At 39.0% G+C, this 26,442-nt stretch overlaps 1 protein-coding gene across 2 annotated transcripts in view; it reads right to left on the minus strand.

Moving 5' to 3' along the window:
• Positions 1-26,442, minus strand: part of KCNQ5 (potassium voltage-gated channel subfamily Q member 5) — a 279,890-nt gene that overhangs the window by 20,609 nt on the left and 232,839 nt on the right. The window contains exons 6-10 of one of the 2 annotated variants that reach the window (XM_066547411.1): positions 22,216-22,326; positions 20,232-20,327; positions 16,953-17,047; positions 15,394-15,420; positions 6,647-6,867 (exon numbers count right to left, since the gene is read on the minus strand). In XM_066547411.1, coding sequence (XP_066403508.1) covers positions 6,647-6,867; positions 15,394-15,420; positions 16,953-17,047; positions 20,232-20,327; positions 22,216-22,326 — 550 coding nt within the window. The remainder of the gene's footprint in view (positions 1-6,646; positions 6,868-15,393; positions 15,421-16,952; positions 17,048-20,231; positions 20,328-22,215; positions 22,327-26,442) is intronic. The other variant, XM_066547410.1, reaches the window with a different exon arrangement.

Below are 26,442 nucleotides of genomic sequence, written 5' to 3' on the forward strand. Positions count from 1 at the left end.
TGTTCAAGTGGAAAAAATACGAAAGCGGGAATAAGACTTACAACATTTAAAAATATTGTTTACAGGGAGCTTTTATGAAATGGTTTCCATTTCCATGCTAGAAAAAAATTTCTCAGAAAAGGAAGGAAACTGGTGCCTCCTTTAAGGAGGAGCACTTTTGCACAAGCTTGTAAACTTTGCCCTCTGCCCAACCAGAGCCTCTACTCTGCGGGCAGTACTGATGGGGAGTTCAGTAGTGCTATATCAATAGCCCATTCCTTATATTTCTCCTGAAACAGACAAAGCATTCCAGATGGGGAGGAGAAGAGGACGTCATTGGGAACTGCAGTGCAGTATGACACACAGTATCTTAAAGAATATCCCTAACAACATAATCTATGTTAAAGCATTTCTGAAAATCCTCTGGTTCGGCTAAAATGGAAGATAGAATTGGTGGAAAGTTTTTTTACATATTCTGGATATAATGATATAGTTTTCTTTCTCTGTAAGTGCAATTTTTTTAAGGTCAGAAACCTAATTTATATCAATTATCATATAATGTAAGTAAGTTCCAAATATCTAAAATTCAAGCATTCCCTTCCCTTAGTTATTATTTGACTTCTCAGAAATTTCTGCACAGGCAATATTTCATGGAACAGCTCCCACTGCTTAATTAAAAAGAAATCCTTTTAATTTTGAATGATGATATGGAGGACCAGGAGACTTTCTAAAAACAATTCATTAAATGCAAAATAATTGTGCTGCTCGAAAGGCTGATCTTATTATAAATAGTAGCCAATTTGCCAGCAACTTTACGTGGCCATGTGAGAAAAGTAAAAGAAGGTGACTAAATCTATGGCTTTAGTGTATTTTTAGCTACATGTTTCTGTTATTTTATATATACCACATCCAAGAAGTAAAAACTGTAAAATAAATTGCAGAAACATATTATAGTATCTGGAACTGTAGACTAATGAGCTAAATGTCACACTTAATTGACGGTCTCCCTGCGAGACCTTGTAGAACATATCACTTGATATATGTCTGATATTCCATAAGGTCCTCAGAGGTCCTCTGCCCTGGGAGATTTCCAGGTATTGTTGTTGAGGGAGGTCATAGACAGGGGCAAAGGGTTAGAGAGCTATGGCTGTTTTAGATTCAGGTATCTACATCATAGTCCTGTATTTTAAAAAGCCATGAAGGATTTCCTTGGTAATGTTTCATAAAAATAAAACTATTCCTCAAATATTTCAGATTTGGTGCAAGTGGGTTATGTGTGGCTGGGAAGTTTTATGAGCATCCTCTTGAAATTAGTTCTTATCTCATTTGTATAGTCTTCACTGCAGATAAGGGTTTCTGAAACCCATGCAAATCATACTTCTGTGTGATGGTCTGCTGCTGTTCCTCACAGAGCTAAGCTTAATAATATTATCACTGTACCTGTGACCACTGAGTCCAGTGAGAAATGGTGCACAGCAAGTTCTTCAAGAGGTATTGTAAAGAAAGAGACTAAATTGTGGACTCATTTGGCCGGGAATAAACTAAAATAATGCCTCAAAACCAATGACCTGTAATTATTTCCACAAAAATGACTCAGAGCTTAGATCAGAATGCCAGATCTTCCTAGTTAATTACAGTGACAGTGGTAATAAATGAGAGCTCTATCTGCTCTATGGAAGGCAATAGCAAGAAAATAAATATTTTGTCTAGCACAGATTTATATATTGCTAGTAAATTTCATTCAAACTTTGACAACATGCAGCTTCACTTTGAACCAGCAAATTTAAGCCTAGATGTAGAAGCAACCCAACTAAGGACTTCTGCCACATCAAGTGAACCTTATCCAAAGTCAAGCTGTTTATGCTACTGAAAGGAAAACTTGTCATTTTTGCAATACATAAATTATATGGTAGTAACTGAGGATGTGGGGGCTGAAATGCACAATTGCATTCTTTCCATGGCTCTTGTAATATACTCTACCCTCAGGATTTTGTGCAAGTACTCTGTAGGGAATGAAAGGCTAGAGGTCATGTGAGTGTATAATGTTTGGGGATGGTGCAAGAAATCAAATATTTCCTTAGAAAGTTCTTTTTAATTAATCAAATGAAATATGTTTGTAATATCTCCAGTGCTGAATGCTTTTGATGTTTTATTCAAAAAGCCACACAATGTCTCTAGGTTACAGTAAAGGCACAATAACTCATTCAGGGGCTTAGAAGCATGGGATGGTAGAAAACAAATATAATAGGGTATTTTTGTCCCTCACAGAAAACTGCATCCACAACATAATATTGGTTCATTAATTCAGCTGTGGTGGTACAAGACTGGCGCATGATTTAAGCAGAAAAGGTTCTGTTCCTCAGAAAGTAAGGCAAGCAGAAAACAAAACAGGACAGGAACACCATTGTAAAGAAAAGATTTTGTGTGGTTGAGTGTCTGTGGATGGATACACAACATACAACAAGGCATGGGCACAGTGCCTTAAGCAAGGCATGTGATCACCTGTGCTATTTAATAACTAGCACAGACTCTGTCATGGGGCTGACCCTGCTGGTGGGTTTTCTCATGTTCTGGGCACCACTCCCCACAGAGAGTTTGGCTGCAGCTTCTCTGTTTTTGTTAGCAAAACAGGGAAGAACCAAAGCCATACTGCATGAGGAGGCCTTGGGGCCAGAGGTATCTCCAGGCTCACTTTGTGTACAGGTGCACAGGGGGCTGTGAGGGGCTCCAAGGTCAGGCAGCACCTTTGCCTGTGGGACATAGCATCCCTTTGGGAAAGGCTCTTCCATGACCCTATACAATCCTTTTTAAGTGTGTGCTTTGTAAAGCTTTACTATTTACCATTCTTGATTGGTGAAAATTTCCCTTTCATCTACCTCATCCTGATAATTCCCTTTTAGGCTGATAACAGAGATTGGAAATACAGCATTCTGGCATCTTTGTTAATTTGTGCAGAGTCCCCTCTTCAACAAGATTTCTGGAAGTTATGTACCACATGTCACCAGAGACTGCACACGTATTTAAAATCCAATTATGTAAGTCTTGATATTCACTTTCCCCTGTGCTGTTGTTGAATGACCTAGAAAGGTCAGGCCACCAAAAACTTATCTAACCATCAAACCTCTCTCAGGTTTGGATTCCATTTGCAGATGCACATATGTAACTGAAATAGCTACTGCTGTTGTCAGACCCACTTTGTCAATGGCAATAAATGGTTTATGGCAGTTTCAGAAGATTGTTACTAACTGTAAATAAACCCATTTGGGCAATGTTTTGGTCATACTGTTCCAAGGCTGCTATGCCAGAATCCTTTTGGGATATACCAGTGGCTGGCTTAAGTGTTTTACTTGCTGCCAAGAAATTCTACTTCTATGAATTTAATATGCAGTGGGGGAGTGCTAGAGTGTTTGTTGCTGGGTAGCCTAAGAGGCAAGCTATTACATTTTCAATCAGGTTAGCCTTTTAGCTACCCCCATGAGCTCCTATCTGGACTCGAAACCTCTCCTTGCAAGCCAGTTTCTAATTGCTAATGTTGAGTTTCTCCAGCAGTCTTTTTCTGATGGTTTTGGCCCAGATTCCAGCCATGTCCTTACCAGAACTCAGTCAGCACTGCAAATTCTCTGTGTCGACCATCGAACTGCCTTAAATCATCCTCCTATGCTAACAATTTCCCTTCCTTTTGGAAGCCTCTCCTTATTTGCATTTTTCTTTTATTTTCACACAGAATTCAGTCCTCTGTCTAGGCAGAGCATTTACAACTCTACATCCCATACAGTGAAATGTCTTCTTTCTTTTCTCTTTTGGAAGAGGAAGTTCATAGTAAGACTCTATTTTTTTCACTGATATGAAGTTTTGACACTGAACTGGGTATCCAGCACTATGTTGTCACTGCCCTAAAGGTATATTGTAATGTAATTTCTTCTTCCACCAAACACCCTACAGAGATGAGGACTCACCAGAAGGACCAGCTGTTCAAGTGTACTGTTTTGTGCCCAAGATTTCACCCAGAAAAATTTGGCTTCTAGTTTTGGCTTGATGATTGGCCTGCCAAAGTTATTAATTATTTGGCTGGGGAATACCTCAAGGAGGAAACTGGAGGACCTGGCAAGCAAGAGATAAGAATAATGCGCTGCAAATAATGGTTTTTTCATCCAGTGAAAAATGCAAGATGTTCTAAATTAAATACATCATCTTGAGATCTTTTTCACTGAGCGGTCAAATGCTGAAAGTATCAAGCTATGAAAGAAAAGAAAGAAAAAGAAATGAAGGTTAGTAGTGCCTGACTTTTCCTGCAAAAGTTTGGGTAAGGCAGAAGGGAGCTGTCTCTCAGCAAGTGAGCACACTGGACATCTCTCCAATCATACTGGTCCTAGAAGTAGTTGGATGAGGTCCCAGAATGGAAACTTGGCATTTGCCTAAAAGCTGGAGACAATGGAAGCTGTTCCTTCTGCCAGAGATGAGAAATGGGTTGTATCTGTTGGCCCCAGTTCATAAGGGTGGACTAGTAGCTGGAAATCACTGACCAGGAAACAGGCTGTGCTCACCCTGAGGAGCGGGAAGATCTTCAAGGGCTTACGCACAGCAATGAGTGCTCTGTTGTTGTTTCTGTCTTTTATCTACAGATAAGAGATACACATACCCAAGGTGCTGTTTATGCCACCTTTTCCGTGAGAGGGAAACAGTCAGAGGTAGCATGATCTGCTTGTGCACATAGTTGTTATTGATGGCAACATGTACAGGACAAAATAGGGGACATGCTGAGGAAATGCTTCTATGAACTGGGCTGATGAAAAATGAAACAGGTGCTTCAGTGAGGTGCAGACTGCAGAGCTGGGACAAAAGTGAGCCACTGATACCCTGAGAGAGTGCTCAGAAAATTACTTTCTCCTTAGGTCATTTGCCGGCACAGTGTGAATTACAGGGGTTTAACCTACGGAATTACTTCTGATGCGGTTTGGGGATGATACTTGTGCTTTATAAGTGATTATGTAGGATGCCTAAATTTAGACAGGGTAGCTACAACCACCGTGCCACCTGGAGCATTTGTCAGTTCCCATTGTGGCCTTGGCTGAGCTTCACATCAGCATGAGACCCAGGCTAAGTCACACAGCCCCTGTGATACAGCACTACAGGGACATAAGCCAGGACCTGTAACCCAGGATGGAGACAAGAGTGGATAGCAGTGGATAGTGGAGTGGAGCAACCTGGATAGTATCCTGATACACCCCAGCAGCTCACTGTACCTCAGGCAAATTCAGAATTTCGGAAAATCTGAGACATATCCGTAGGGGAGGTCTAGCCTGGAATCATGATCTTAGCAAATACCATTGGTTTGTCTTTGTTGCCCTCCAGGAAATGTTTATTTACCCAGGCTTTTCCTGGAGAGATCTGTTGTGTAGAACACCCTCACTGAGGGATGGGGCATTGCAGTTCAATGAGTTTTTGCAACTTACACATTTGTGATAATATGTGCTCTTAAAAAGGAAGCAGCATCAACATATCACTTCTGTCTAATTAGTCTTACCACAATTGTTGGATGTAGCATGCATGATGCCATTGCAGAAAGAGGTTGTACCTTTCCCATTCAGGTAGGGTCACTGCATTCTGTGGCAGTAAACCAGTTTGTTTCCCTTGTTTTTACATGGAGGGTACCACAAGAAAGAACAAAACATTCATAGATTGGGAAATATGGGAATGGCAAAAGCCAAAATAAAATCCACTGGGGCAGCAGTACCCCCAGAGCTATGTGAGTGCATCTTTCAGTGCTGGACCCGTCCCACACAGGGGTCAGTTTCACTTGGTTCTCTCAGCTCCTGCCTGTCAGGGGGCTGCTGTCACTCAGTTTGGTGCTCCTTGGTTAGAGAAGTCACTGCCTTTGTTTTAGCAGGCTTCATCAGATGAAGATCCTTGCCCGAATACTGGTTAGGTTAATGCCAAATTTGACTTAAGCTAGAGAATAGAGCAGTTTAGGAGGCAGCTTGAGGGAAAGGCTGAGCTGCCTGCTAAAGGTTCAACAAGCCATTTTTAAAAGATCCACCTCTTTACATTTTAGGAGTGCTTCCTACATCCAAAATACCTTATAGAAAGCAATACATAAAAGTAATAACACTTGTTTTGTTTGCAAAATCTACCTGCCTTATCAAGGCAGATACAATCCTGTAAAACTGAAAGCACCCAGTAGTGTATCCCTTGGTGGCAGGTGATTGCATCACCAGTGCAGGCACTGGGACTCCTCTACCTGAGTGAGCCACTTCTGTACAAGCTGTGCTCCTGGCTGGCAAAGGCACAGACAATGCTGGCTGTGCTGTGTTGACACCAACAAAAGGCAGCAGGTTTGGGCAACAGCTGAGCTCAGTAGTGGGAGAGGGGCCATGACAGAAAAGCTGCTGCAGCCAATTCCCTGGGATGCCTTTAGTTCACTGTGACTTTTCACAGTGACCCCCTTTTCCACCAGTTGCTCCCTAAGCACCACTGACATGATTTCTTATTAAAAAAATAATCACATTATTGGGGTCTTTGAAGCAGACTATAGCTGACTTGTGTCTCTGGCCCCAAACAGCATTTCTTTCTGCCTTCCTGAAATGTGTACAATCACTGTGCAAGTGTGCGGGAGTGTGAGCAGCTGGGAGCAGCGTGCAGTGGCAAACAAGGGATGAACAACTCCTACCATCAACCATGGGTTTGGGCTGGGAGCTCTTGAGCCGCAGCGAGGGCCTGAAGCGGGTTCGGTCATTGAAGCTCCAGCTCTTCTGCACTTTGGTTGGGCTGCCCTCGGTGGCAATGTCAGCACTTGGTGACCGGCGATCTCCCACTGAAGATTGCCTGTTTTTTATACTTTGACCTCGTGGGCTGGCCATCCGGACCCGCTCCTTGAAACTTAGCTTTTGACTGCGAGAGAGAGAAATATATTTTATTTCATAGTTACTTCAATCCTGTTCTTTTTTCTATTGTATGATTATTGAAAAAATTGTGTAAAAAATCTCACTGGTATGAATCTGTTTCTTATACACTTTTATTTTCATTGAATATATTTAATTTGTGAATGGAACTGATTTGATGGTTTTTGATAGAAGCATTAGCATTGCCAGTCTATCATACAGTACAGAATAACCTTCTAAAGGAAATTAAAAATAACAAATAGAAACAATTTCACCCAATTATTATACATTAATCTCTATGATGATTTTTCTATTCCTTGAACTTGAAGGTTTGTTTCCATCTTAGTCAGCCAAGTTCAGTGCATTTCTGGCCATATCTTCAGATAAACAAAACCAAACTGTATTTCATTGTTACTGCATGCCATGTAGTATTGTCTGGTTTGAGGATTTTGTAAGCAGGCAAAGAATACTGTTAGCGTATACTCATGCTTTTGCAGGACGTGGCACTTCAAACATTTCATATGCATGATTAGTGATCACTCATATCCAGAATTCCTTGTTAGAGCACTTACTTGGAATAGACAAAACCAAAATGAATAAAATATCCAAGAAACAGCATGATGGCTGATTAATGGAAATGTAATGATATGCTGTGTGCTCCCTAAAGTCATTGCTGAAGATTTAGCTGGGAGCTGACCATGTGCAGGTGGTACTAGACAGGTAACAGAGCCCAGCCAAGCTCATGACTGTGTCTGCTGCATCAACGGTGACCCTGTGGTCTTAACCAGTCTTAACTGGTTGACCAGTTTTAAGAGTTTTTTTTTCCTCCTGTTGTGCTTGTAATCCTCTCCCCCAGCCAGCTAAATGTGGGTTTGTAGATTTTCTATTTCCTGGTGCTTAAATTACCTTTGCCCAAACATATCTGATGAACATCCTCTGGTCACTGTGACTATCTACCTATGCTTTTTAATTATTTAACATTTTTGCCTTTCTTTGTCCCTTCCTGTAGCAGAAGACACAAAGAGCAAACAGAGAAGGAGTCTGATACCAAGGTCTGGAAACCTTGTTTTATATGCAAGGTTAAATTCAATTGGTTGAGCAAGGGAATGGTCACCTTGATCAGTGGTCCTTTTCTTTCAAGGGGAGAGATGATGAAGGCAATGCAGTGTCTGTTCACGGTATGGTGTTACTGGGACTTGCAGTCCTACTGCCCAGGTGTAGGCTTTGCAGGGGGTCTTTTAAAACACCTTTACCAACGACTGTCTACCTGAAAATTATGGGGGTGCTTGAAGCTAAGACACTTTCTAGTACTCTCAAGGTCTTTGCATTTAATTTCAGCATGCCCATAAGATGTTTTGAACAGGAACAGATCCTGAGATAATTAACTAATGCTAATATGGACTATGTGGTTCTTAGATGTTTAACCTACTGCATTCTGAAAATACAGTGTTAATATGTAATTATATGAAATGGGAAGAAGTTATAAACCTATGTGGCTGTGAAATGTTGAGATAAACATATCTTTGTCCATGCATAGCAAAGCATAGCATTTCAGTCTGAGTACAAACATTCTTGAGAGCAGAAAGGATGCAGTTTTTTGCAGGCAAAACACATGCTGGGATGCTTATAACGTGATAATTTTCAAGAATACTAAAAAATGAGCACATCGATAGGAAGATTATTAGATAAATGTATTTCTATATGGCATGTTTGATTACTTGAAAGAATAATACCTTTACTATAATTTCTCAATGTAATCCCCTTCTTTTCTTGCCCAAATAAGCAATTGTTGAAATAAATACATCACAGGGACGAAAATGTTATCTATTTCCATTGTAAATTGCTACCCAATGCTGTGGCATAAGGAATACAAAAGATCCACAGAACCTAATATTTGAAAGAAAAGTGTTCCAGAATTTAGCTTTGAATACAAATTACATTTCAAGACTGAATTATATTTCAGCTCAGGAATCTTCTGCATTTCACAGCAATGAAAATATGTATGAAAACTGTACAATATTTATTAACCACATTATTGCATTGTCATATTATACAGAATGAGGAAAAGAATCAAAACTGTCTTCTTCTTATAGATATTATTCCTACAAGTGTCCCCATTTTTTTTAACTCCCCTTATGGCTCAAATTGTACTTGCTATTGAAAAAATGAAGTCAACTGATGCTTTTTTTCCCCCAAACATTAGAGTCAAAAAGTTTCTGGACAGCTCTCTTCCTGCTGCACTAATAAAAATGAAAGGCAAATGGGTAAAATAGTCATAAAACCTATCTATATAGGTAATATTTTTAAATAATCATAACAACTCCAAAATAAAAATGAAAATTTAAAACCAACGTCAAAACAGCACATGTATTGTTCTGTCAATTAATTTGTACTAATGAAAGCAGTGCTTGCCTTTAAATGATTGTTAGACATGATTATTTCATTTATAAAAGCTGAATGGTACACAATGACTACTTAACCTGAATATCTTTAGTTCTCCAATCAAAGCAGCAAGGCAATGGTGAAAGGAACAGTAGGCATTTTATCTCTACTACAGACATTTTTCAAAAGTGCAATGCTGAGAATTAAAATATTAATGTAAACTGCAGAGCTTTTACTTAAAAACTCAAATCAAGTCTGCTTTGTAGCAATGACAATGTACTGGCATGCCAAGGGTCCATGCAGAGAGTACTGCATTATGAAGAGAAACACAGCCCCTGAAGGAAGGGGGGTTTGAAAACTCTCTTCTGCATCTTGAGATGCATACCCAAAGAGACTAGTTAGAGCAGTTCCTTGCTTCTTGGATCCCTGTTCCTATTTTGAGACTGGTGGGAAATGTTCCTGAAGTCACTGGGTCCTTCTCAGCACAGGCATAAATTGTGTGACTGACAGTGGAGAAGAAAGGTTGGGAGAAGAAAGGTTGTGCTTGGGAACACACTATCTTGGGGCTCTTGTATGTATGAGAAATAACAGACCATGAAGGAGTAATTGAATCAGAGCACTTTGAGCATTCCCTGACCAGGCTTTTCTCCAGAGCAAAAGTCCCTTTCGTTATGATAAAGCCTAGCTCCTGGCTCTGGATTCTTTGTTGCAACAGCAGTAGAGATGGTGTTAAAATTGCAGAGTGAAGATAACACACCATTCAAGCATCTTTGGACATTCTGTATTTGAATCAATAGCCAGTGACTCCTTTAGGGCCCTTTATTCTGATTTAATGCTGGTTGTATCAGTACTGGCTTGTGCGTGCTAAAAATCCTTCAAATCTTTCAGGTCCTGGCCTATTATATTTTTATCTTTCACCTTTCTCCTCTCTTTTTACATGGTATCCAAAGGAAATCCCTTGAATCAATGTAAACCTGTTAATTACCATTGGATATTCACCCATCCCCATAAGTATTCACAAATTTTGTGTGTTTGTCCAAAAGGCAAAAACCATGAGAAAGAAACAGGAAAATAAAATAGCACAAGTTCCTAAATCAAAACTAAATTACAATGATCTGAGAGATCCACAGCTGTCTCCTGTTATCTCTGCATTCCTTTAGATGTGTGTCTGTCCATCATTTCTTTTACTTTGTATGACTTATAATTTAGCTCAACTGGTTGACACACATTTTTCTTCCATGACAGACTTTCCTGGCAATGGTAATTCCTTTGGACCTATCACTTCTCTATTCTTGCAGGCTGAAAGTTGTGGAATGTATTCTTATTGGTAACACTCGAAGCTTTGAAGCATCTTTAAGCGGAGAGTAATTACAACTGGCAGCTATAGAAAAGGAAGCAAATGACTTTTCTGTATTTCTCTGCCTTCTGAAAGGTCAGTTGTAGGATCTTATGACTTATTCCTCCCATTTAATGCCCAAGGCACTCACTTCCCTAGGATAGCAAATGACTTTCTAATTTTTATTTCTTAGTTTTCAAATTCTGCCTTTGCCACCTTTGATCTATGAAGGAATGGGTGTGTAGGGACACTAGAGGTCACTGTAGCTTCACTCAGAGGGAACGATCACTTTCTCCCGGTCCAAATGACTACTCTGGAGAAGTAGTCTCCAGAGTAGTCATTCGTTTTAACTGACAAATGCACGCAAACCTTTGCTTGCTCTGTCTTCCACGGACCATCTCCCTGTATTTTATTAACTGAGCATCTCTTTCCTTCCCAGTCCCACTCCCCCATTTGCCTGCCACCTTCCTAGATTTCTGGTCAAGTTAAAACTTCTGCTCTGCCTCAGTCTCAGACCTGCAGCACTACTGCTTGCTACTAGCTATAATTTCACCTTGTTTTTCAGCTTTTCTTACTGAGCCAATTGGTGGAAGCAAGAATAGGAAGAAATTGAAATGAATCAGAAATAACTGGAGGGCCTGAGGGTGAGGAAGAAGGATTTGAGTCTTGAGACAGAAGCTAAAACTGCCAAAGTTATCACTTATGGCAAACAACAGAAAGCAGATGCACGTGCCAATTTTCAGTAGCTAGCACCTATAAACACAGGTGTTGGCTCTTTCTGAGCCTACAAATACTTTTACTGAACTTTAGCTAAGTTGAGCAAATGCAAATGCAATGGATAATACTGTGAGACCTAAAGTTCAAAGACTTCACCACCAGTCTCATGCTAGGACCACAAACTCAAGAAATTTATTGTTGTATCTCATACCTTCAATAAGTAATAGCAATAATTTTAGCCCACAATATATTATATTTCAATTGTCAATCAGAAAAAGTAAATATTCAGGGTGCTTGTGCATTTTTTCCTTTTCAAAGCAATTTCTAAATGAAGAGAAACTATTTTGATCCTAATTTTCTGTAATCAGTTTGTACTTCCACTGTCTTTTACATTATTTTTAATAAGTAAGAAAAAATGCAATCAGCTTGAGATATGAATCATAGGCGTCTTCTTGTAAGATTAATCTGTCTAGGAATTACCATTTTTGGTAAGAGACACAATTTCTAGAGAATTCAGCTGAAGCAGATGCTTGATTTCACATGCACTCCTCTATCTTCCAGTAAAGGATGCAGGCACATCATCCACAAGCTGTGTCCAAGGGGATTCTTCTCAAGAACAATTGCACATTTTGGCTGTTGTAATTGCCTAGCATGCTATAGCTTAATATTCTCCACTAATAATTAGATGGAGAAAACTGCCATGGTCATAAAAATCCTCTTGGACTTGGGGAAATGGCTTTACCCAAATATTCAAACCCAGTTTTAGATCTCCACAGGGTAATGCATTCCAAAAGTTGAAATCTCAAGCAGAGAAGGGAAATGGGGCTTTGTAAAACTGCGATGTGCTGCCACTGCAATTGTCTGGCTGGATGAGTTTGAAACAACTGGTGTTGCTGCCATTGTGTTCATGGCATTGCAGGCAACAAGCAAAAAGGGACTTACAAGCACTTAAAATAAATAGGAAACATTTGGAGAAGTAAGGAACTTTAAAGCACTGAGGAGGGGTAGTGAATGGATCATGCACCTGATGTTAGTTGGCATTCTCAAACATCATGTGAATAGGCAGGATGCTGAATACCTATGTTTCCGAGGGGTGTACATCCTGAAGAGCTTCTGTTTATTACTACAAAGCTTACTAGGAGTGAGGGGAGATAGAGGACTCTGTTACTAAGCATTCCAGTGCTGGGTGAGGGGTTAGGTTTTCCACCTCAAGTTAGATTATGCATCATTGGCAATTTCTTTTTTATATGGTGCATGCAGAGTCGTTTACATTAAATCTACTTTTAGAAACATATATGGTATAGGAGGTGAAAGAATTCCATAACATAATTTACTTGTTTCCCTCAGAACAGGGCTGAGTTTTCCCCTGAAGATCTTATACTGGCAAAACTGCTTCTTATTGCACCAGAGAGAATTGTCTGAATAGGGAATGCATATTCAGCCTCATGAGTTACAAGACTAGATGGGTGACATTCATCCTTTGCAGACACCCAGTGCATGTCCTACACACAGTTTAAGACTGATTATGCTCTCTGTATGTGACAAGATTCATCAGTCTTGATCTAGTTTCCTGCACAGGAACTATTTCAGCCATGTTGTATAACTGAACAGAGATAAATGTTTGTTTGTTTTCAGTGTGTGCATTTGCAGATACTAAGAATTTAAGATATAGTCTTTTAAAATAACTTGCACAACTCTGGAACTGATTTATAGAAATATCTCATTTATAGCCTGGATACACCAGAGAGGTTGTCTACCAATACTTTGATAAATGATTCATTAGAATATTTGTGTGTAAAAATTTGGGAAATACAACATATTTAAATCAATCTGAAGCTGCAGCCTCATAAACACAACTCTCTCAACTCAAACGCATAGCAGCATTTCATCACCTAATGAAAGACTGCAGGTTTATACATGACAAAACACAAGAATTAATTTCTGTAAATATAAGTCAATTTGATAGGAAAGAAGATAATGAACTTTTCCTGAATATAAGATTTTCTTCACTGCTCTTAGAAGGGAATATAGAGCAAAGAGCATATTCAGAATTCAATCCAATGTACTGCTTGTGCAAACACTTCTTCATTTAAGACTGAAACAAGAAGAATCGTACTTTGTTTGCATAGCATCCCATGCAAGTCACTTAGCATTGCAGTAAGAAACAAGTTAAATAGTCAAGGACAGGTATCTCAAAGTACATTGCACCAGTTTGCATTTACATCTTTGCTGCAAAAGACCACATACACCACTTGTATTTTCAGTGATACATACAGTGATATATCAGCAAAAGAGCAATAAACAGCCACTGAAAAAACACACCTTTTTTAAAAGGCACTGAGTGGTCTGTAGGGCTTTTACAGTAGAACATGATCTTAGAAGTAACTAGTTCATTTTTACATATACACTAATTTGCAGCAGTGCATGTATTAATTAAGTGTTTCTGAAGGAGTAAACATCTTCCATTCAGTGAAAATAAAGTGAATAAATCTGGCTAAATTGTTGACTTATTTTAAAGCCACAGTTGTTATCATCAATAGGGAGAGCATAGCATGGTTTGACAGCTGGGTGTTTGGGGTTTTTTTCATCTAGTTTCCAGTTATTGTAAGTAAATTTGTCTCTTTTAGTGCTTGCTGGTACAACTGGGAATAACCTCTCCCCTCTGCACAAATGCCAGTTTTAGAGGGATGTACTCATTTACTGGCAACTTCTGTCTCACCTTTAAAAAAGTCAATTTTATATGGTGCTGTCAAAAGACTAGGAAATACAGCTGGTGAGTGCAAGAAGTTTGGATCAGACTGTAATAATTTAATGAGATCAATGTGTTGCTAGCAGGCCTGTGGAGGTAATGTATACAAAAAGTCTCAGAACTGACAGAGCAAATCCTGTCCCCTTGAGTTACAGTGACACTAACAGCAGTTACATGTGCTTGGAGGAAAAGGTCGGAGTCAGGTGCCAGAGGAGCAGTCTGGGAAGTGGAATGGGACGTGGGTAATTGATATGAAGACAGAATAACCCAGAAGCATTTGTGAACCACAGTACAACTTGGGGCTGGATGTATTTCAGGGGCTGATATGTCATCAACACTTTCTTTCTTGGCTTTTCAGTGTTTTCTGCTGGGAGGTAAATTCTGCTATTCTCTGAGCATGCTGATACCACAGTGCCAGCTGCCAAATGCCTGCTGATTCCCATCCCTAACGAGTTTCTGAGATAGAGTCATTTCTAGCCACTGAAGCCTTTCCTGTCCCTAAGGATTTGGGCTATCAGTGCAGCAAAGGCCAGCATTTTCTCCCACTGCCTTAGGACATGCCTCTCCAGAGCTTTATTTACCCAGTGAGGATGGCCCTGCCAAGGCTCGCTGCTGCCAGCTGTAGGCAGTCAGAGCTCAGCGGGGATCTAGGCTGGGTGGGAGCCCACCTGGGCTCCTGGCTGACAGCAGTGGGGCTTTCTTCAGCAGAGGTACCAGGCTGGCTCCTCCGCTTGAACTGAGCCATGGGGGACTGCAAGCCATGCAGCCAGGAGGAGGTGAGACACTGCAGTGCTGCTTTCCCCCAGCCTCCTATGTCCCAAAATGCTCCTTAGGAGGGGATGACAGAAAAGTTAGAAAATGTGGAGACATGGCACTGAGGAAGCCTTGAGAATGCTCCTGCAGAGCAAAGGTGACATCCAACCAGGCCCATCAAAGGGTTCTCCCTGCAATGGAGGGTTGGTGGGCTTCTTCACATTGCCAAATTAAACTATATGTCTGTAATTTCCTCTGCAAATTCTGCATTGATTTTACAGCAGAAGCTGGGGACATGTCCTTGCCCAGGAGCTGGGTCTGGGAAGGCTGGTCCACTGGCTGCTCCGTCATTGTCCAAACTGAGCTTTTCTCAAAGCTACAGCATGTTAGATGTGTAAAAAATTGCTTATTTTTTTCCATAGAAAAACTGGCAAAAAGAAGCAAATTTCAGCAGCATATGAGTTTAAAAAGATCCAATTTGTGACTATTATCCATCAATGGTTGCAGTTCATTGAACCTACTGTACAGAACCCAAGACATCTAAAAGCCATTAGGAAACAGCAATTTCATAGATAAAAGAAATAAAAGAAGCTACAAACCTGCTAGAAGATTCCCCTTGTTCTTTTCTTCAGGTCAGGGAGTGGGAGGGAAAAACATACTTGTTATGCAGATAGTAATCACATTACTTAGTTAGAGATGATGTTATATGTATAATAGACATAAATGGATATGTTAATTGGTGCACAACACACACGTTACAATGCAACCACAAAAACATTCAAGCAAGACTCATAACTAAAATGGTTCTGGAAAAGAAACTTTTCAGGTTTTTTAACACATGCATAACATGCTTAGTACATACCACTGCAGACTGAGTTGGCAAAGCACTTAGGCAAAATGCATTGCTGACACATATATAACAGAAAGCTGTAGTTTCTTATTAGATATGTTATTTCTGGTAAATAAAAAGGTTTCATTTTAGCACAGCAATATGCTTATTTAAAATAAGAAGTATATGCACTTTTGAGGGACAGTCATATTTTAGAATATTTTATGTGGGATACAGCTTCATTATTTATGTAATTTTCTATCCATCCATTTATACTAATGTTGCTTTCAGCCTGTTTGTACATGTAAAATATCAATACTTAATGTAACTTTTAGTCTAAAAGGTTCTTTTAGTGTGGAGCAGTTTGGAATTAGAGTTATGGTAATGGATTACTTACGGCTCTGTTCTTGTCAACTCTTTGAAATTCAAAGATCAGCTTTGGATACCCAGCCAAACTTCTTTTTGGCTGAGCTTTTTGGCACACAATTACCTTTTTACTGTCATGTGGATGTTCATCACCCAGCTTTGAGAGAAACCACTAATTCTCTTGCACTGTCTGCAATTAACAACAGTTAAGATGCTTATCAGAGCTTTCCCATAAGGCTCTTAGCATTCTCCTTTTTGATCCTTATCAAGTGTTTTTTACTTCCTGATCTGTGCCCCGTATTGAATCATCAACCTGTTGCCTTCTGCTAAACCTTTTATTGAATTATTGAAAAGTCTTGGGCTGCCAGTGCTCTGTGAATTCTCACTCAGACTAGGATATCAAATATTTCCTGTCTGCCAAACTGTGGCAACAGGTCTTTTCAGTCATCTTCTACTGTCTGTATGTATGACTGCGTATATAGTTTGTCCTAAGGAAATACTGAATATATCAGAAGTTATGACAAAAAGGAGCAAATTCCCCAGTGCATTCAACTGCAAAATAGCACAAGGCACTCTTTCTTTGGAAAGGTAGATCAGCAGCTACAGCCTTATACAGAGGCACAGGCATAAACATACCATTGAACCAAGGGACAAGCTCTGCATTAAACTTAGTATTTTTCTTCTTGAGGATAATTTGGAATGAGCTGAATCATTAACTGTGATGCATGAGTGGGTTGTTGGGAAAATGTTTCTAATGCCTGTGCATTTCTAAGATAAATAGCAATGATTTGTATTTGTTCCTAGGCTCCTACATTATATTGATCTGATTTTTTAGTTGAAATTTTTTATGAGAGGACTTGAGAGGACTTAAGACAACAAACCAAGACGAAACAGACAAATACTAGTTCTCTATAAGCTTGAACACACATCAAAAACAGCATCAGCTGCCATATTTGTACCTACTTTGTAGGGCTGCAGGTATGCAAGGCCTTCAAATGAGGCTTCCAGGTAGCAATGGAAACTGATTTCTCATCAGCAGCATAACTACGCCATACACACTACGTGCAGGATATACGGTAAAAAAAGAAAAAACAAGGCAAGAGGGAATAGGGGATGAAACAAAAAATTGAAAAGCAGATTAGTAACCGATACAAGTTGTATCTTTCTCTTATCATTCATAGCACTGATACATGCCTGAGGGGAGGAAGAATACTTTCATAATATCGCCAGGTGGCTGCCATGTTTGTTCGGCTGGCGTCGGTAGAATAAAACCGCCAGGAAGCCTGGTATGGGGAAACAATAGAAAAGCACAAAGGAACCAAGAAAACGAAGTGACAATGCCACCACACTGACCACAGATTGAGGGGATTTTGCTCAGACCAGAATGTGCTTGGTTAGGCTGATTCAGGAAATACCAGTACAAACCTACCAAAACTTTTGTGAATCCTAGTACACCTCATGCAGTAAGATAAGACTTACTGGCTCTGTGAAAGCACCAGAAGATATTCAGCACATAAAGGTGCTCAGAAAAGCATTGCAGTGATTTATTTATGACAAGTCCATAGGGGACACCCACACAAACTTGCAATCTGACGTAAAGAAAGTGTCATAATACATTCTGCAAATCATAACGAAAACCAGACAAAAAGCACTTAGAAGAAAAGAGAAGTATTCTCTATGGTTGGAAACACTGAAATTATTCATTTTGTGTTTTTAAACATTTAGCAAAAGTGAGTAACCAAAGCATAGCATTGAAAATGTGTCCATTGTTTAGATTTATAATGCATGTAGATAGTAAGATGAGCCTCGGTTCTACGAGCTGGGACATGTTCCCTGATGTCAGCATAACTATATTAATTTGTACTAGCTGAGCATCTGTGCTTCCTGTGTATTGTCAACCATTAAATGTCATCTAGGTATTCTTGTATGGAATCTAATACCCTGTGTTTTCCTACTGTGTGTCTCCCAGAAACACATCCAGTCTTCATTAACAGATGGAGAACCTGTTACTCACTTCAAAAATTGCTTCATTGGTTGATCATTCTTGTTGTCAAAAATTTCTGCATTATTTTTAATTTGAAACTCTTTGGTTTTGGCTTATAGCCAGAGTTACTTGTTATGTTTCTGTCTACTACATTAAATGGTCCAGTAGGTTTTAAGACTTCCTCTCTGAGCTTCTGTGTTCAAATAATTCTCACACTAAATGTTTCTTATGGGCTAAAGAAATTGAGAAAAGTATATCCAGACCAAATATTTCACTTTTCTACAGCTATCTACAGGTCAAGGCTCTATCAAAGTGTCTATCTGTGGCAATAGATGAGTTAGCACAGTGTAACTGGTTAGAAGATAGACATTATCCTGATAAGCTAGAGACAATTAAAAAAACACCTGGGCACTGTTACAGGACCCAATGATATGCTGTTCAGATGCATTCTGCATTTATGAACATGAAATTTTCTCCAGTCCTTGACCCATTTTTCCAATGTTTTATTTGCTTTCTCCAATATTTCAGTCTCACTTACAAACTGTAGATGCTGAGTTGATATGTAGCATATTAGTATGAGCATCATCATACACAGTGGTAGGATCAGTCTTCTCCTCATTATGTTACTGGTTCTGTATCTAAGGACTTTAATAAAACCAGGTGTAGTAACATACTGGGAACTTGTATGAAGCTCTTGACCCTTCTTTCCCAGTCTTTCTCCTCTGTATTTCTCATGCTTGTTCAAATCCTTTCCTGATTCACTAATGCTGGGATAGAGACATCTTATAATTATCTGGATTCAGTTTCCAGATCAAGTTTTGTATTTTTGTATTAAAACATTTGGCAGTGATCCTTTCACACTAAAAGTCACGCAGATCATCCTTGGTTTTATTCCTGTGTGCATGTTCTCATATTTCCTATGCTGCCAGGCCTTGTGCCTTCAGGAAATATCTCTACCAGCAATTTTATATTAATTTCTGGATCTCTGAAAGTGTTGAACCTGTAAATGCTGAACAGCCTTCATCGTGGGATCCCACAACAAATGTCCTCCTTTCACAATGATTTTACTTGCTGAGAATCAATCTCCAAAATCTATTTAGCATGCTGTATTACTAATATTTTGGTTGAACTGTCATAAAATAATAATAAGAGCTATATCTAAAACCTAAATCTATTATGTGTTTCCTCTGGCAACCAAACTTGGAAGAAGTATATCAGAATATATGTGTTAGAAAATATGCCAGACAGTCATTCTAAACTAGACTCAAAAGAAGTGGAATTATTTCTGTCAATTATTCTAAAAAAATTTAACTTTAAAATATTTAGAATTTAATAATAATTGAACAGTAATAATGGAAAACATTTATTAACTTTAAGAATGCTTCAAAGACAGTCTGACATCTATCAGTACTTAGCACGGAACTCTAGCATATTCATACTCAGCTTCTTTATTTGGATTTACTATTTCAAAAATAAAACCCAGCATACATGGCACACATAGAATATTTGGCATCCCAGGAAAATAAACTAGGACTCTAGGAGATTATTTCCCCCCTTTTTTTTCAGTCCATCAAGTAGAGTAAAGCTTGGTGCAAAATGATTCTTTGGAGTATTTTCTCAGTTTTAACTAGGACTGAAAGTTAAGGAAAAAGCCAATGCAAAACATACCACGCCACTTTTTGTTGATTTGCACCATCACATCAGAACAATTTCAGACAATTTCAGACATTTTAAAATTGTTTGTGCCTACATTTCTAGCTTTTGAATTGACTCATACTGAAACCAATTCTCTGGGCAGGACATGTTTCATCTTCACCAAGTTCATCACTCACTGAAATACTCTAAACTCTGTAGTAGATGAAAAGTAGCTTAATATAGGCAAGAGCACTGTGCTGTCAGTTGGGTTATCTAGGGATCAATTCTCTTTTTCCAAACAGCTTTCTGACTGCAGGCATGCATTTGGCATCCTTTCCTCTGTCTCATTAACATGGATAGAGGAACAAAAAATACACACAGAAATGCTGTGTGTCTTGTTATAGTTTGTCTTGATGATCCTAAAGGTCTTTTCCAACCTAAATGAATCTGTGATTCTGTACAGAATTATGGCAACACATAGCAGTCACTGAACACAGTTATTTCATTAAACTAACCAATCTGTTAAATATTATTTCCACAAAACTTTCCAAATGGAAATAAGACTTGTTCTAATATGTACTTTAAATCACCTGTGATTATCTTTTTGGTGATTTCATATTTACCTGAATTAGACTTGCAGCTGGATTCCTTCTTTTCTCAAAGTGTTTCTGACGATGCTGTTCCTGCACTTTCAATGCAAATCCTGAGCCAAGGATGCCCTGCAATATCATTTTATCAGTGTGTAGGTAGTCTTTGAACAAACATACATCATCAATTACAAAGAGTTTGTGAAGATGTTACACCATATAGTTGCTTCAGATAACACATTTATGACCAGTGTATGATAGTAGAAGGCACAGAAGCAGTTCCCCTTTTCCTGGTGAAGCAGGAGATCCCTTACATAACATCTGTGGTGCTACCAATGACCACCCATTGCCTGGTTTTGTGCTACACTATGTTCCTGCAACTAACAAGGCCGTAGAGATAGATATGAATTTATAAAATCAAGCAGGAATATTCAGAGCAACTTGAGTCAGGAACGAGGAAATGACCAGCTGACAGGTATGCCAGATATACATGGACATCAAAGTCCACATCTGCAGAACTTGGAACTTTTGATTTTAGAAAAGCTAGAAAATGCATTTCTTCTTGATCTTTCCCATTAAATAATACCCATTGTTCATTCTAGAGGCTGTGAAAAAGCTATTTATGAAACTTCTCCTCTTTTAGCCTTTTACCTTTGAGTAAGATAAATTTGATTCTAACTGAATAGATCCAAAAATTGAGGATGTTTTCCTTCTTGACTTGCAAGGAATGCAGTAATTTTGCTGGACATGGCTGCATTATAAGGAAGAATATTTCCACTTGATTCTTAGTCAGGATAAAATACTATAAGAAGTGCAAAGTTTCCCACATACCTCTTCTTTTACAGACAGATTCAGCACTGAAGTATTTATGAGGAAAACTAGTATCTGTACATAGATATGACATGGGGAACAAAAGTTGTGGCATCTCTAATATGTAAGGGTATTCATCTTTTCATTGTGTTGCTGCTAAGACTAGCTTTCTCGTTAGTGGTGACTAGGTGACAAAAGGAATTAATTACAGTAGATGTCAATAAATGTCAAGGATTGACAAACAGGTAATGGGTTATAATTATAATGCATTATAGTATGTCAAAGACACTGAAATACTCATTGTAGCTAGAGTAAGAAATAAATGCAGTGCACCAGATGATTTAATGCTGTTGACAAATGAAGATTTTTAATCTTGGTTTATCTATATGGTTGAAAACAAATGAAGTATTATAATATCTATATTTTATAATGATTTACAGATAAAGTGTTTGAGTATTAAAATATCAAAAGACATTGCACTGGAGACAATACAAAAAATACAAATACCACTTCTCATTTAGTGATTATTCAAAACTAATTAAAACAAAAAAAAAAAGAGATTCACTCAAAAAAACCAAGAATTTATTTCTGAAGCTACACTATATTTTAATCATTAGATAATTTCCATTTCCATTAGTCTCTTGAACATTGATAGAAAAAACATGAATAAACTGCAATGTTTATTTATTTATTTCTATTCTTCACAAAAAATGATAGTTGCATCTTTTGCATTCAACAACATTGACCACTAGTTGATTTAAGGCCTTCTACTACTTTCTGTTGGAAGGTTGTATGGCCATACTAAACATGCTATTAGAAAGATCTATTTTTTTTCACTATAATCTAAGTTAGAAAAACATATAATGTGCTTTTATTTTTGTTTTGTTTTGAAAAATTTGAAAGAAAAGCAGTAATATATGTCACAATTCATAACAAAAGGAAGGATTTTCAACTTTACACAACAGTATGTAACCTAATTTAGGTTATTTCCCAGTTTTGTCCATGCCAGAGAAACTTCCCAAAACTAAAGCAAAGACACCAAACCTTTTCTTTGGATTTTGGATCACACTTCACTAGTGCTGTTGCAGAACAAAAAGCCTTAAAGAGTTGTTCTTCATGTGGACAGCTTCCTTCAGCTTTTTATGTCATAACACTGACAGGACCTACAGGAATTTCTATTATTTTTTATTAATTTTTTAGGCATACTCACAGCAGGTAGTGCAAAGAAAGAAATGCCAAGTAGAGCAAATCCTGCAGAAAGCAACCTTCCAAGCCAAGTAAGAGGAGTTTTGTCTCCATAGCCAATGGTTGTCAATGTGATCTAAAAAGAAATGAATGAACAATATGGTTTACCAGAACTCACTGACAGATTAGTTGCAGATTATTTACATTCCATGAAGCAGCATTTCCACTAATTAATCCAAGACATCTGAAACATATAGCTGTTTCTAAAAAAAGAACATAAATATACTAACATTGACTCTTTTCTGTGAAAATGTAATACTGTTTATGACTAAATAAAACTGAGATAAATAAGAAATGTGAGAAAAACATCTAAATAAGCAATAAGTTTAAGAATAATGAAAAATTACATTGATCTCAAATTTGAGGCAAATGGTAGAAAATGATATATGTTAGGAAGAAAAAAAGTGTTTTTTTCAATAGATGTAAAGGTGTTTCACCTGTTTTCTGCGGGAAAATATAACTATATGTATTTGTCTAGCTCAAGAAATATAAATTACATTGAGATAATACTGGAAAAATATAGGAGGGAAGAAGTGGATGCTTGCAGATGATATAAAGTCAAAGGAATTGCAAGAAGCAGCTGCATTTTCTGTAAACCCATCAGTATGATTTGAAGTGAATTATCTTCTGAAACACAAAAAACACTAAAGAAAAGCTGGGAGGGACTTTAAGTAAAGTTTCTGGTCCTTTCCCCTTCCTCCTGACAGGCTCGGATACACCTACGTCACTCCTGACACGAAGGTCCAAAGGTCACTATGCAGCAGCAGAGGCAGAGGTACCTGGGGCTGTTGGACCATGTTAGCTCAGCCCTGCCTGTGGACAGGTCAAAGAGAAAGGGGAGGCAAGCTTCAGAGCAGCTGGGAGGGCTCATTGACCACTGGCCATGAGCAACGTGGCCACTGAGATAATGGTGCATGGTTGGGGCTCACTGAGCGCATCTTGAAGGCAAAAGATGAGTCTGAGGGCTTTCCCTGAGCCAAGGAATTGCCCTCCAGGCTGCTTGTTGCCCAGGAAGCACACCAATCCCATGTCTGGGGGCTGGACTGGCAGAAGAGATGTGTCTGTGTGCTTTCACAGAGTTCAGGCCCACGCAGCTGCCCTGTGTGGGCACCTGGAGAAGGCGTGGGCAGAGCGAGGATTCCCGAGGGCCGGCCGGGAGGCTGCGGGGCGCGTGCTCCGGCAGCGGCACACGATGTTAAAGGACAAAGATAGACAACAGCAGGCCGAGTGCCAAGGACTCCGGGGCCTGCTATTAGGGAGAACATGTGCATGGAGAATTATTTTACATCGTGTACCAAATGTGGGCAAGTTCAGGCTCAGCAAATATTCTGGCAGCAACAGATTCTTCAGGAAATTGCCTTCTAGAGACATTATTTTGCTTCCAGCTTCCTCAAAGTTCATTCCTAGGCAAGACAGCCAAAACAATTCTATTTAATGTCAGGGTCACCACGGGACAAAAGAATGAAAGTCTTTTGGAAGTAATTAGATTTCTACTATTTAGGACTCTGTAGATAGTAAACAGTGCTTTTAATTGCTCCCATTGTTGGGAACAAGCTGCGGGTGTAATTTACCCTGAGAAAGCCACAGGGACTAAGAAAGAGAGATGAATTCTGGCTGCAGCTGAAATTTCAAGTAGTTATCAAGTCTCAAGTTTTGTAACACTAGCCTGGTCACAGACACACCACCTTACATGGCTATCAGGTCTCACTCTTCCTTGCTCCTCTTCACTTCCCTGCCCCATCTTCTCTTCTGAGCCTTTTCAGGACTCAGGCAAGCCAATGCCACCCAGGAAGGGACAGAAAATTATCTAGATTGCTGCATGGTTTGTTTCTGCTGCTTTGGTCTGTTGTGTCAGTTCACAGACGTGCCCAACAGGCTCCAGAGCCTGCAGAAGGCAGCGAGAGACTGAGATGGAGTAAGAAGGAGGAAGGAACATGAGAATGCAACTCTCTCTTTTCTGGCAGAGATGAGCTGGTGCAGCCATGGTCTTGGCCTGGCAGAGGGGATTGATTTGTTTGTGGAAGAAGATAATCACAGCTCTTCACATCAGAGGGCAACTGCAGAACAGTTTGAGGCTATTAAGAGCCCAAGAGGAATGAAACACTTGAACAAATGAATCCCTGAATAAAAAGTTCCTCAAAATTTGTTTCCAGACCAGTTATTGAAAAGCAGTTTGGAGCTCTGGAATGAGCCCACTTTCTTGGCTTCCATCCAGCTCCCTATCTCCGCCACTTGCTGGAAAGCACAGAGATATCTCCTGTCTGGGCTGATGAGAGGGAAACAGAACCAAGCGTCATCTGCATATTAATGATATTGCCACCGAACTGTATTCCAAAGAAGTCAGAGATAAACTTGAACCTTTGAGACCTGACATCTGAGAGCAATCCAAAACCAGGAGCAGTCACACAGAGTGTATCTCTGAAATTTCTCCAAAGAAAATAACAAGACCCTATTAAGCGTTTCCCTCAATTCTTCTAGGTACTAAGGACTTAACGGTATCAGCCTGTGATTAAGAATATCAGTGGCTTCTTGCTCACTTTGAGCTATTTTATCTCAGGATGGTCTTTACAGGGGTATATAGGTGTCAGCACCATGCTGTACTGTCTTACTCAACACTGAGCAAAGGGGTTTGATCTTCATTTTATACTACTCTCACCACACAACTAAGAAAATGTTTTCTGGACAACTTCAAAGTTGAGTTTGGGAATAATCCACTGCCTCTTTGTAAGTGCTGCTGGTGAATGACTAAACCATTGGCCAGGCTTTGACTGGCATAATCCTGAGATTAAATTAACTGAGCAGGGTGTGGAAAACTACTGGATGTGAAAACACGACAACATAAGAAATTTCCAGAATCACTGATAATTATGCAAGAAGCAGACAGAAGTTACAGCTAGCATTGTGTGGGTAAGAGAAACAGCCAAAGTGCAAAGGTAACTTATTGTATCCTAAAATGAAGGACTTTGGCTTGTCTGAAAAAAAAATGTAGTACCAGCAGAGTTGTACTAGGGCATCTGAACAGGGACCACCCACAGGAGAGGCAGCAGACTGTCCAACAGATCTCTGATGGTACTGTATGCCTATGTCTAAGCAGCTGAATCACACTCCTGCATGGCTAAATGGGCTAGCTGAGTCCTGTCTTTTACATCAGATGCAAACCATTCCATTTTGGTTACTTCTATAAATGAGAGGTCTGGACAGACTAGTCAAAGTAGGCAGTGTTGTCTGGCCAGGCTCAAAACTCACAAAGATGATAGAACATCTGTTATCTCATTGCTGGAGCTAATAAATATGCTAATACAAATGAGGTAATATAATAATGAATGTGATGATATAACTTAGATGACTTCAATTAGATGAGATAGGACTCAGGAGGTCATTCTCTACCCTAATATTTCTTTCTGATGTTATTTTATGTTCTCCTAGCAGTACTTACCTTTTGAATTGTTACCTGACATCACTTAACTGAAAAAAATATAGTTTGCTCATGCTATCATTACATTAAATGGGAAAAATTTCATCAATGTTAACTTACTTGAGCTAGTCATTGTGCCAATGTAATTCATTGTAATATGTTTTCTTCACTAACGGGTCACTGTGGAGTGCAAGAGCCATTCTGCATTCAACTGTAACTATTGGGTATTACTAGAAAATACTTTTTAAGAGAAATTCTGTCAAACGTGTAAGAGGGACAGAAACTTCAGCTGCATTACATTTGCAGCTAAAGCTAATTAAAGTACAAACTAAATGTCACTGTAAGTATCCACAGTTCTAGTTAACATCAGTATATCTCAGAAAACCATGTATGGCTTGGTTTTGAAGTAGATAGGTTTTTTAATTGACCTTTTGTCCCCATATGGCTTTATTATTTTCTTCTGTTAAATGTATTTATCTTCTCTACCAAAGCAAATTCTGAACTTGAGCTCTTCATATAACACTGACCATTGTGTGCTGCTGTGTTAGGCAGCACTGTGGAGACTCTAACCACAAGAATATTCACAGTAGTAATATTAACATGATGATTCAATGGCAGGTTGCACAGTACAGCATCAAATTGCAAATACAGTGGAGTATTCATATGTAAATTTGGATGCCATATCCTGCCTTTCATTTCTGTATATAAATATGGGCTTCAGAAATGGAATCAGTGAAATAACCATAGCAGTGTATGATCCTCAAGTAATATGAATTA

Source organism: Molothrus aeneus, chromosome 3 (genome assembly GCF_037042795.1).
Source record: "Molothrus aeneus isolate 106 chromosome 3, BPBGC_Maene_1.0, whole genome shotgun sequence".
Classification (NCBI taxonomy): Eukaryota; Metazoa; Chordata; class Aves; order Passeriformes; family Icteridae; genus Molothrus; species Molothrus aeneus.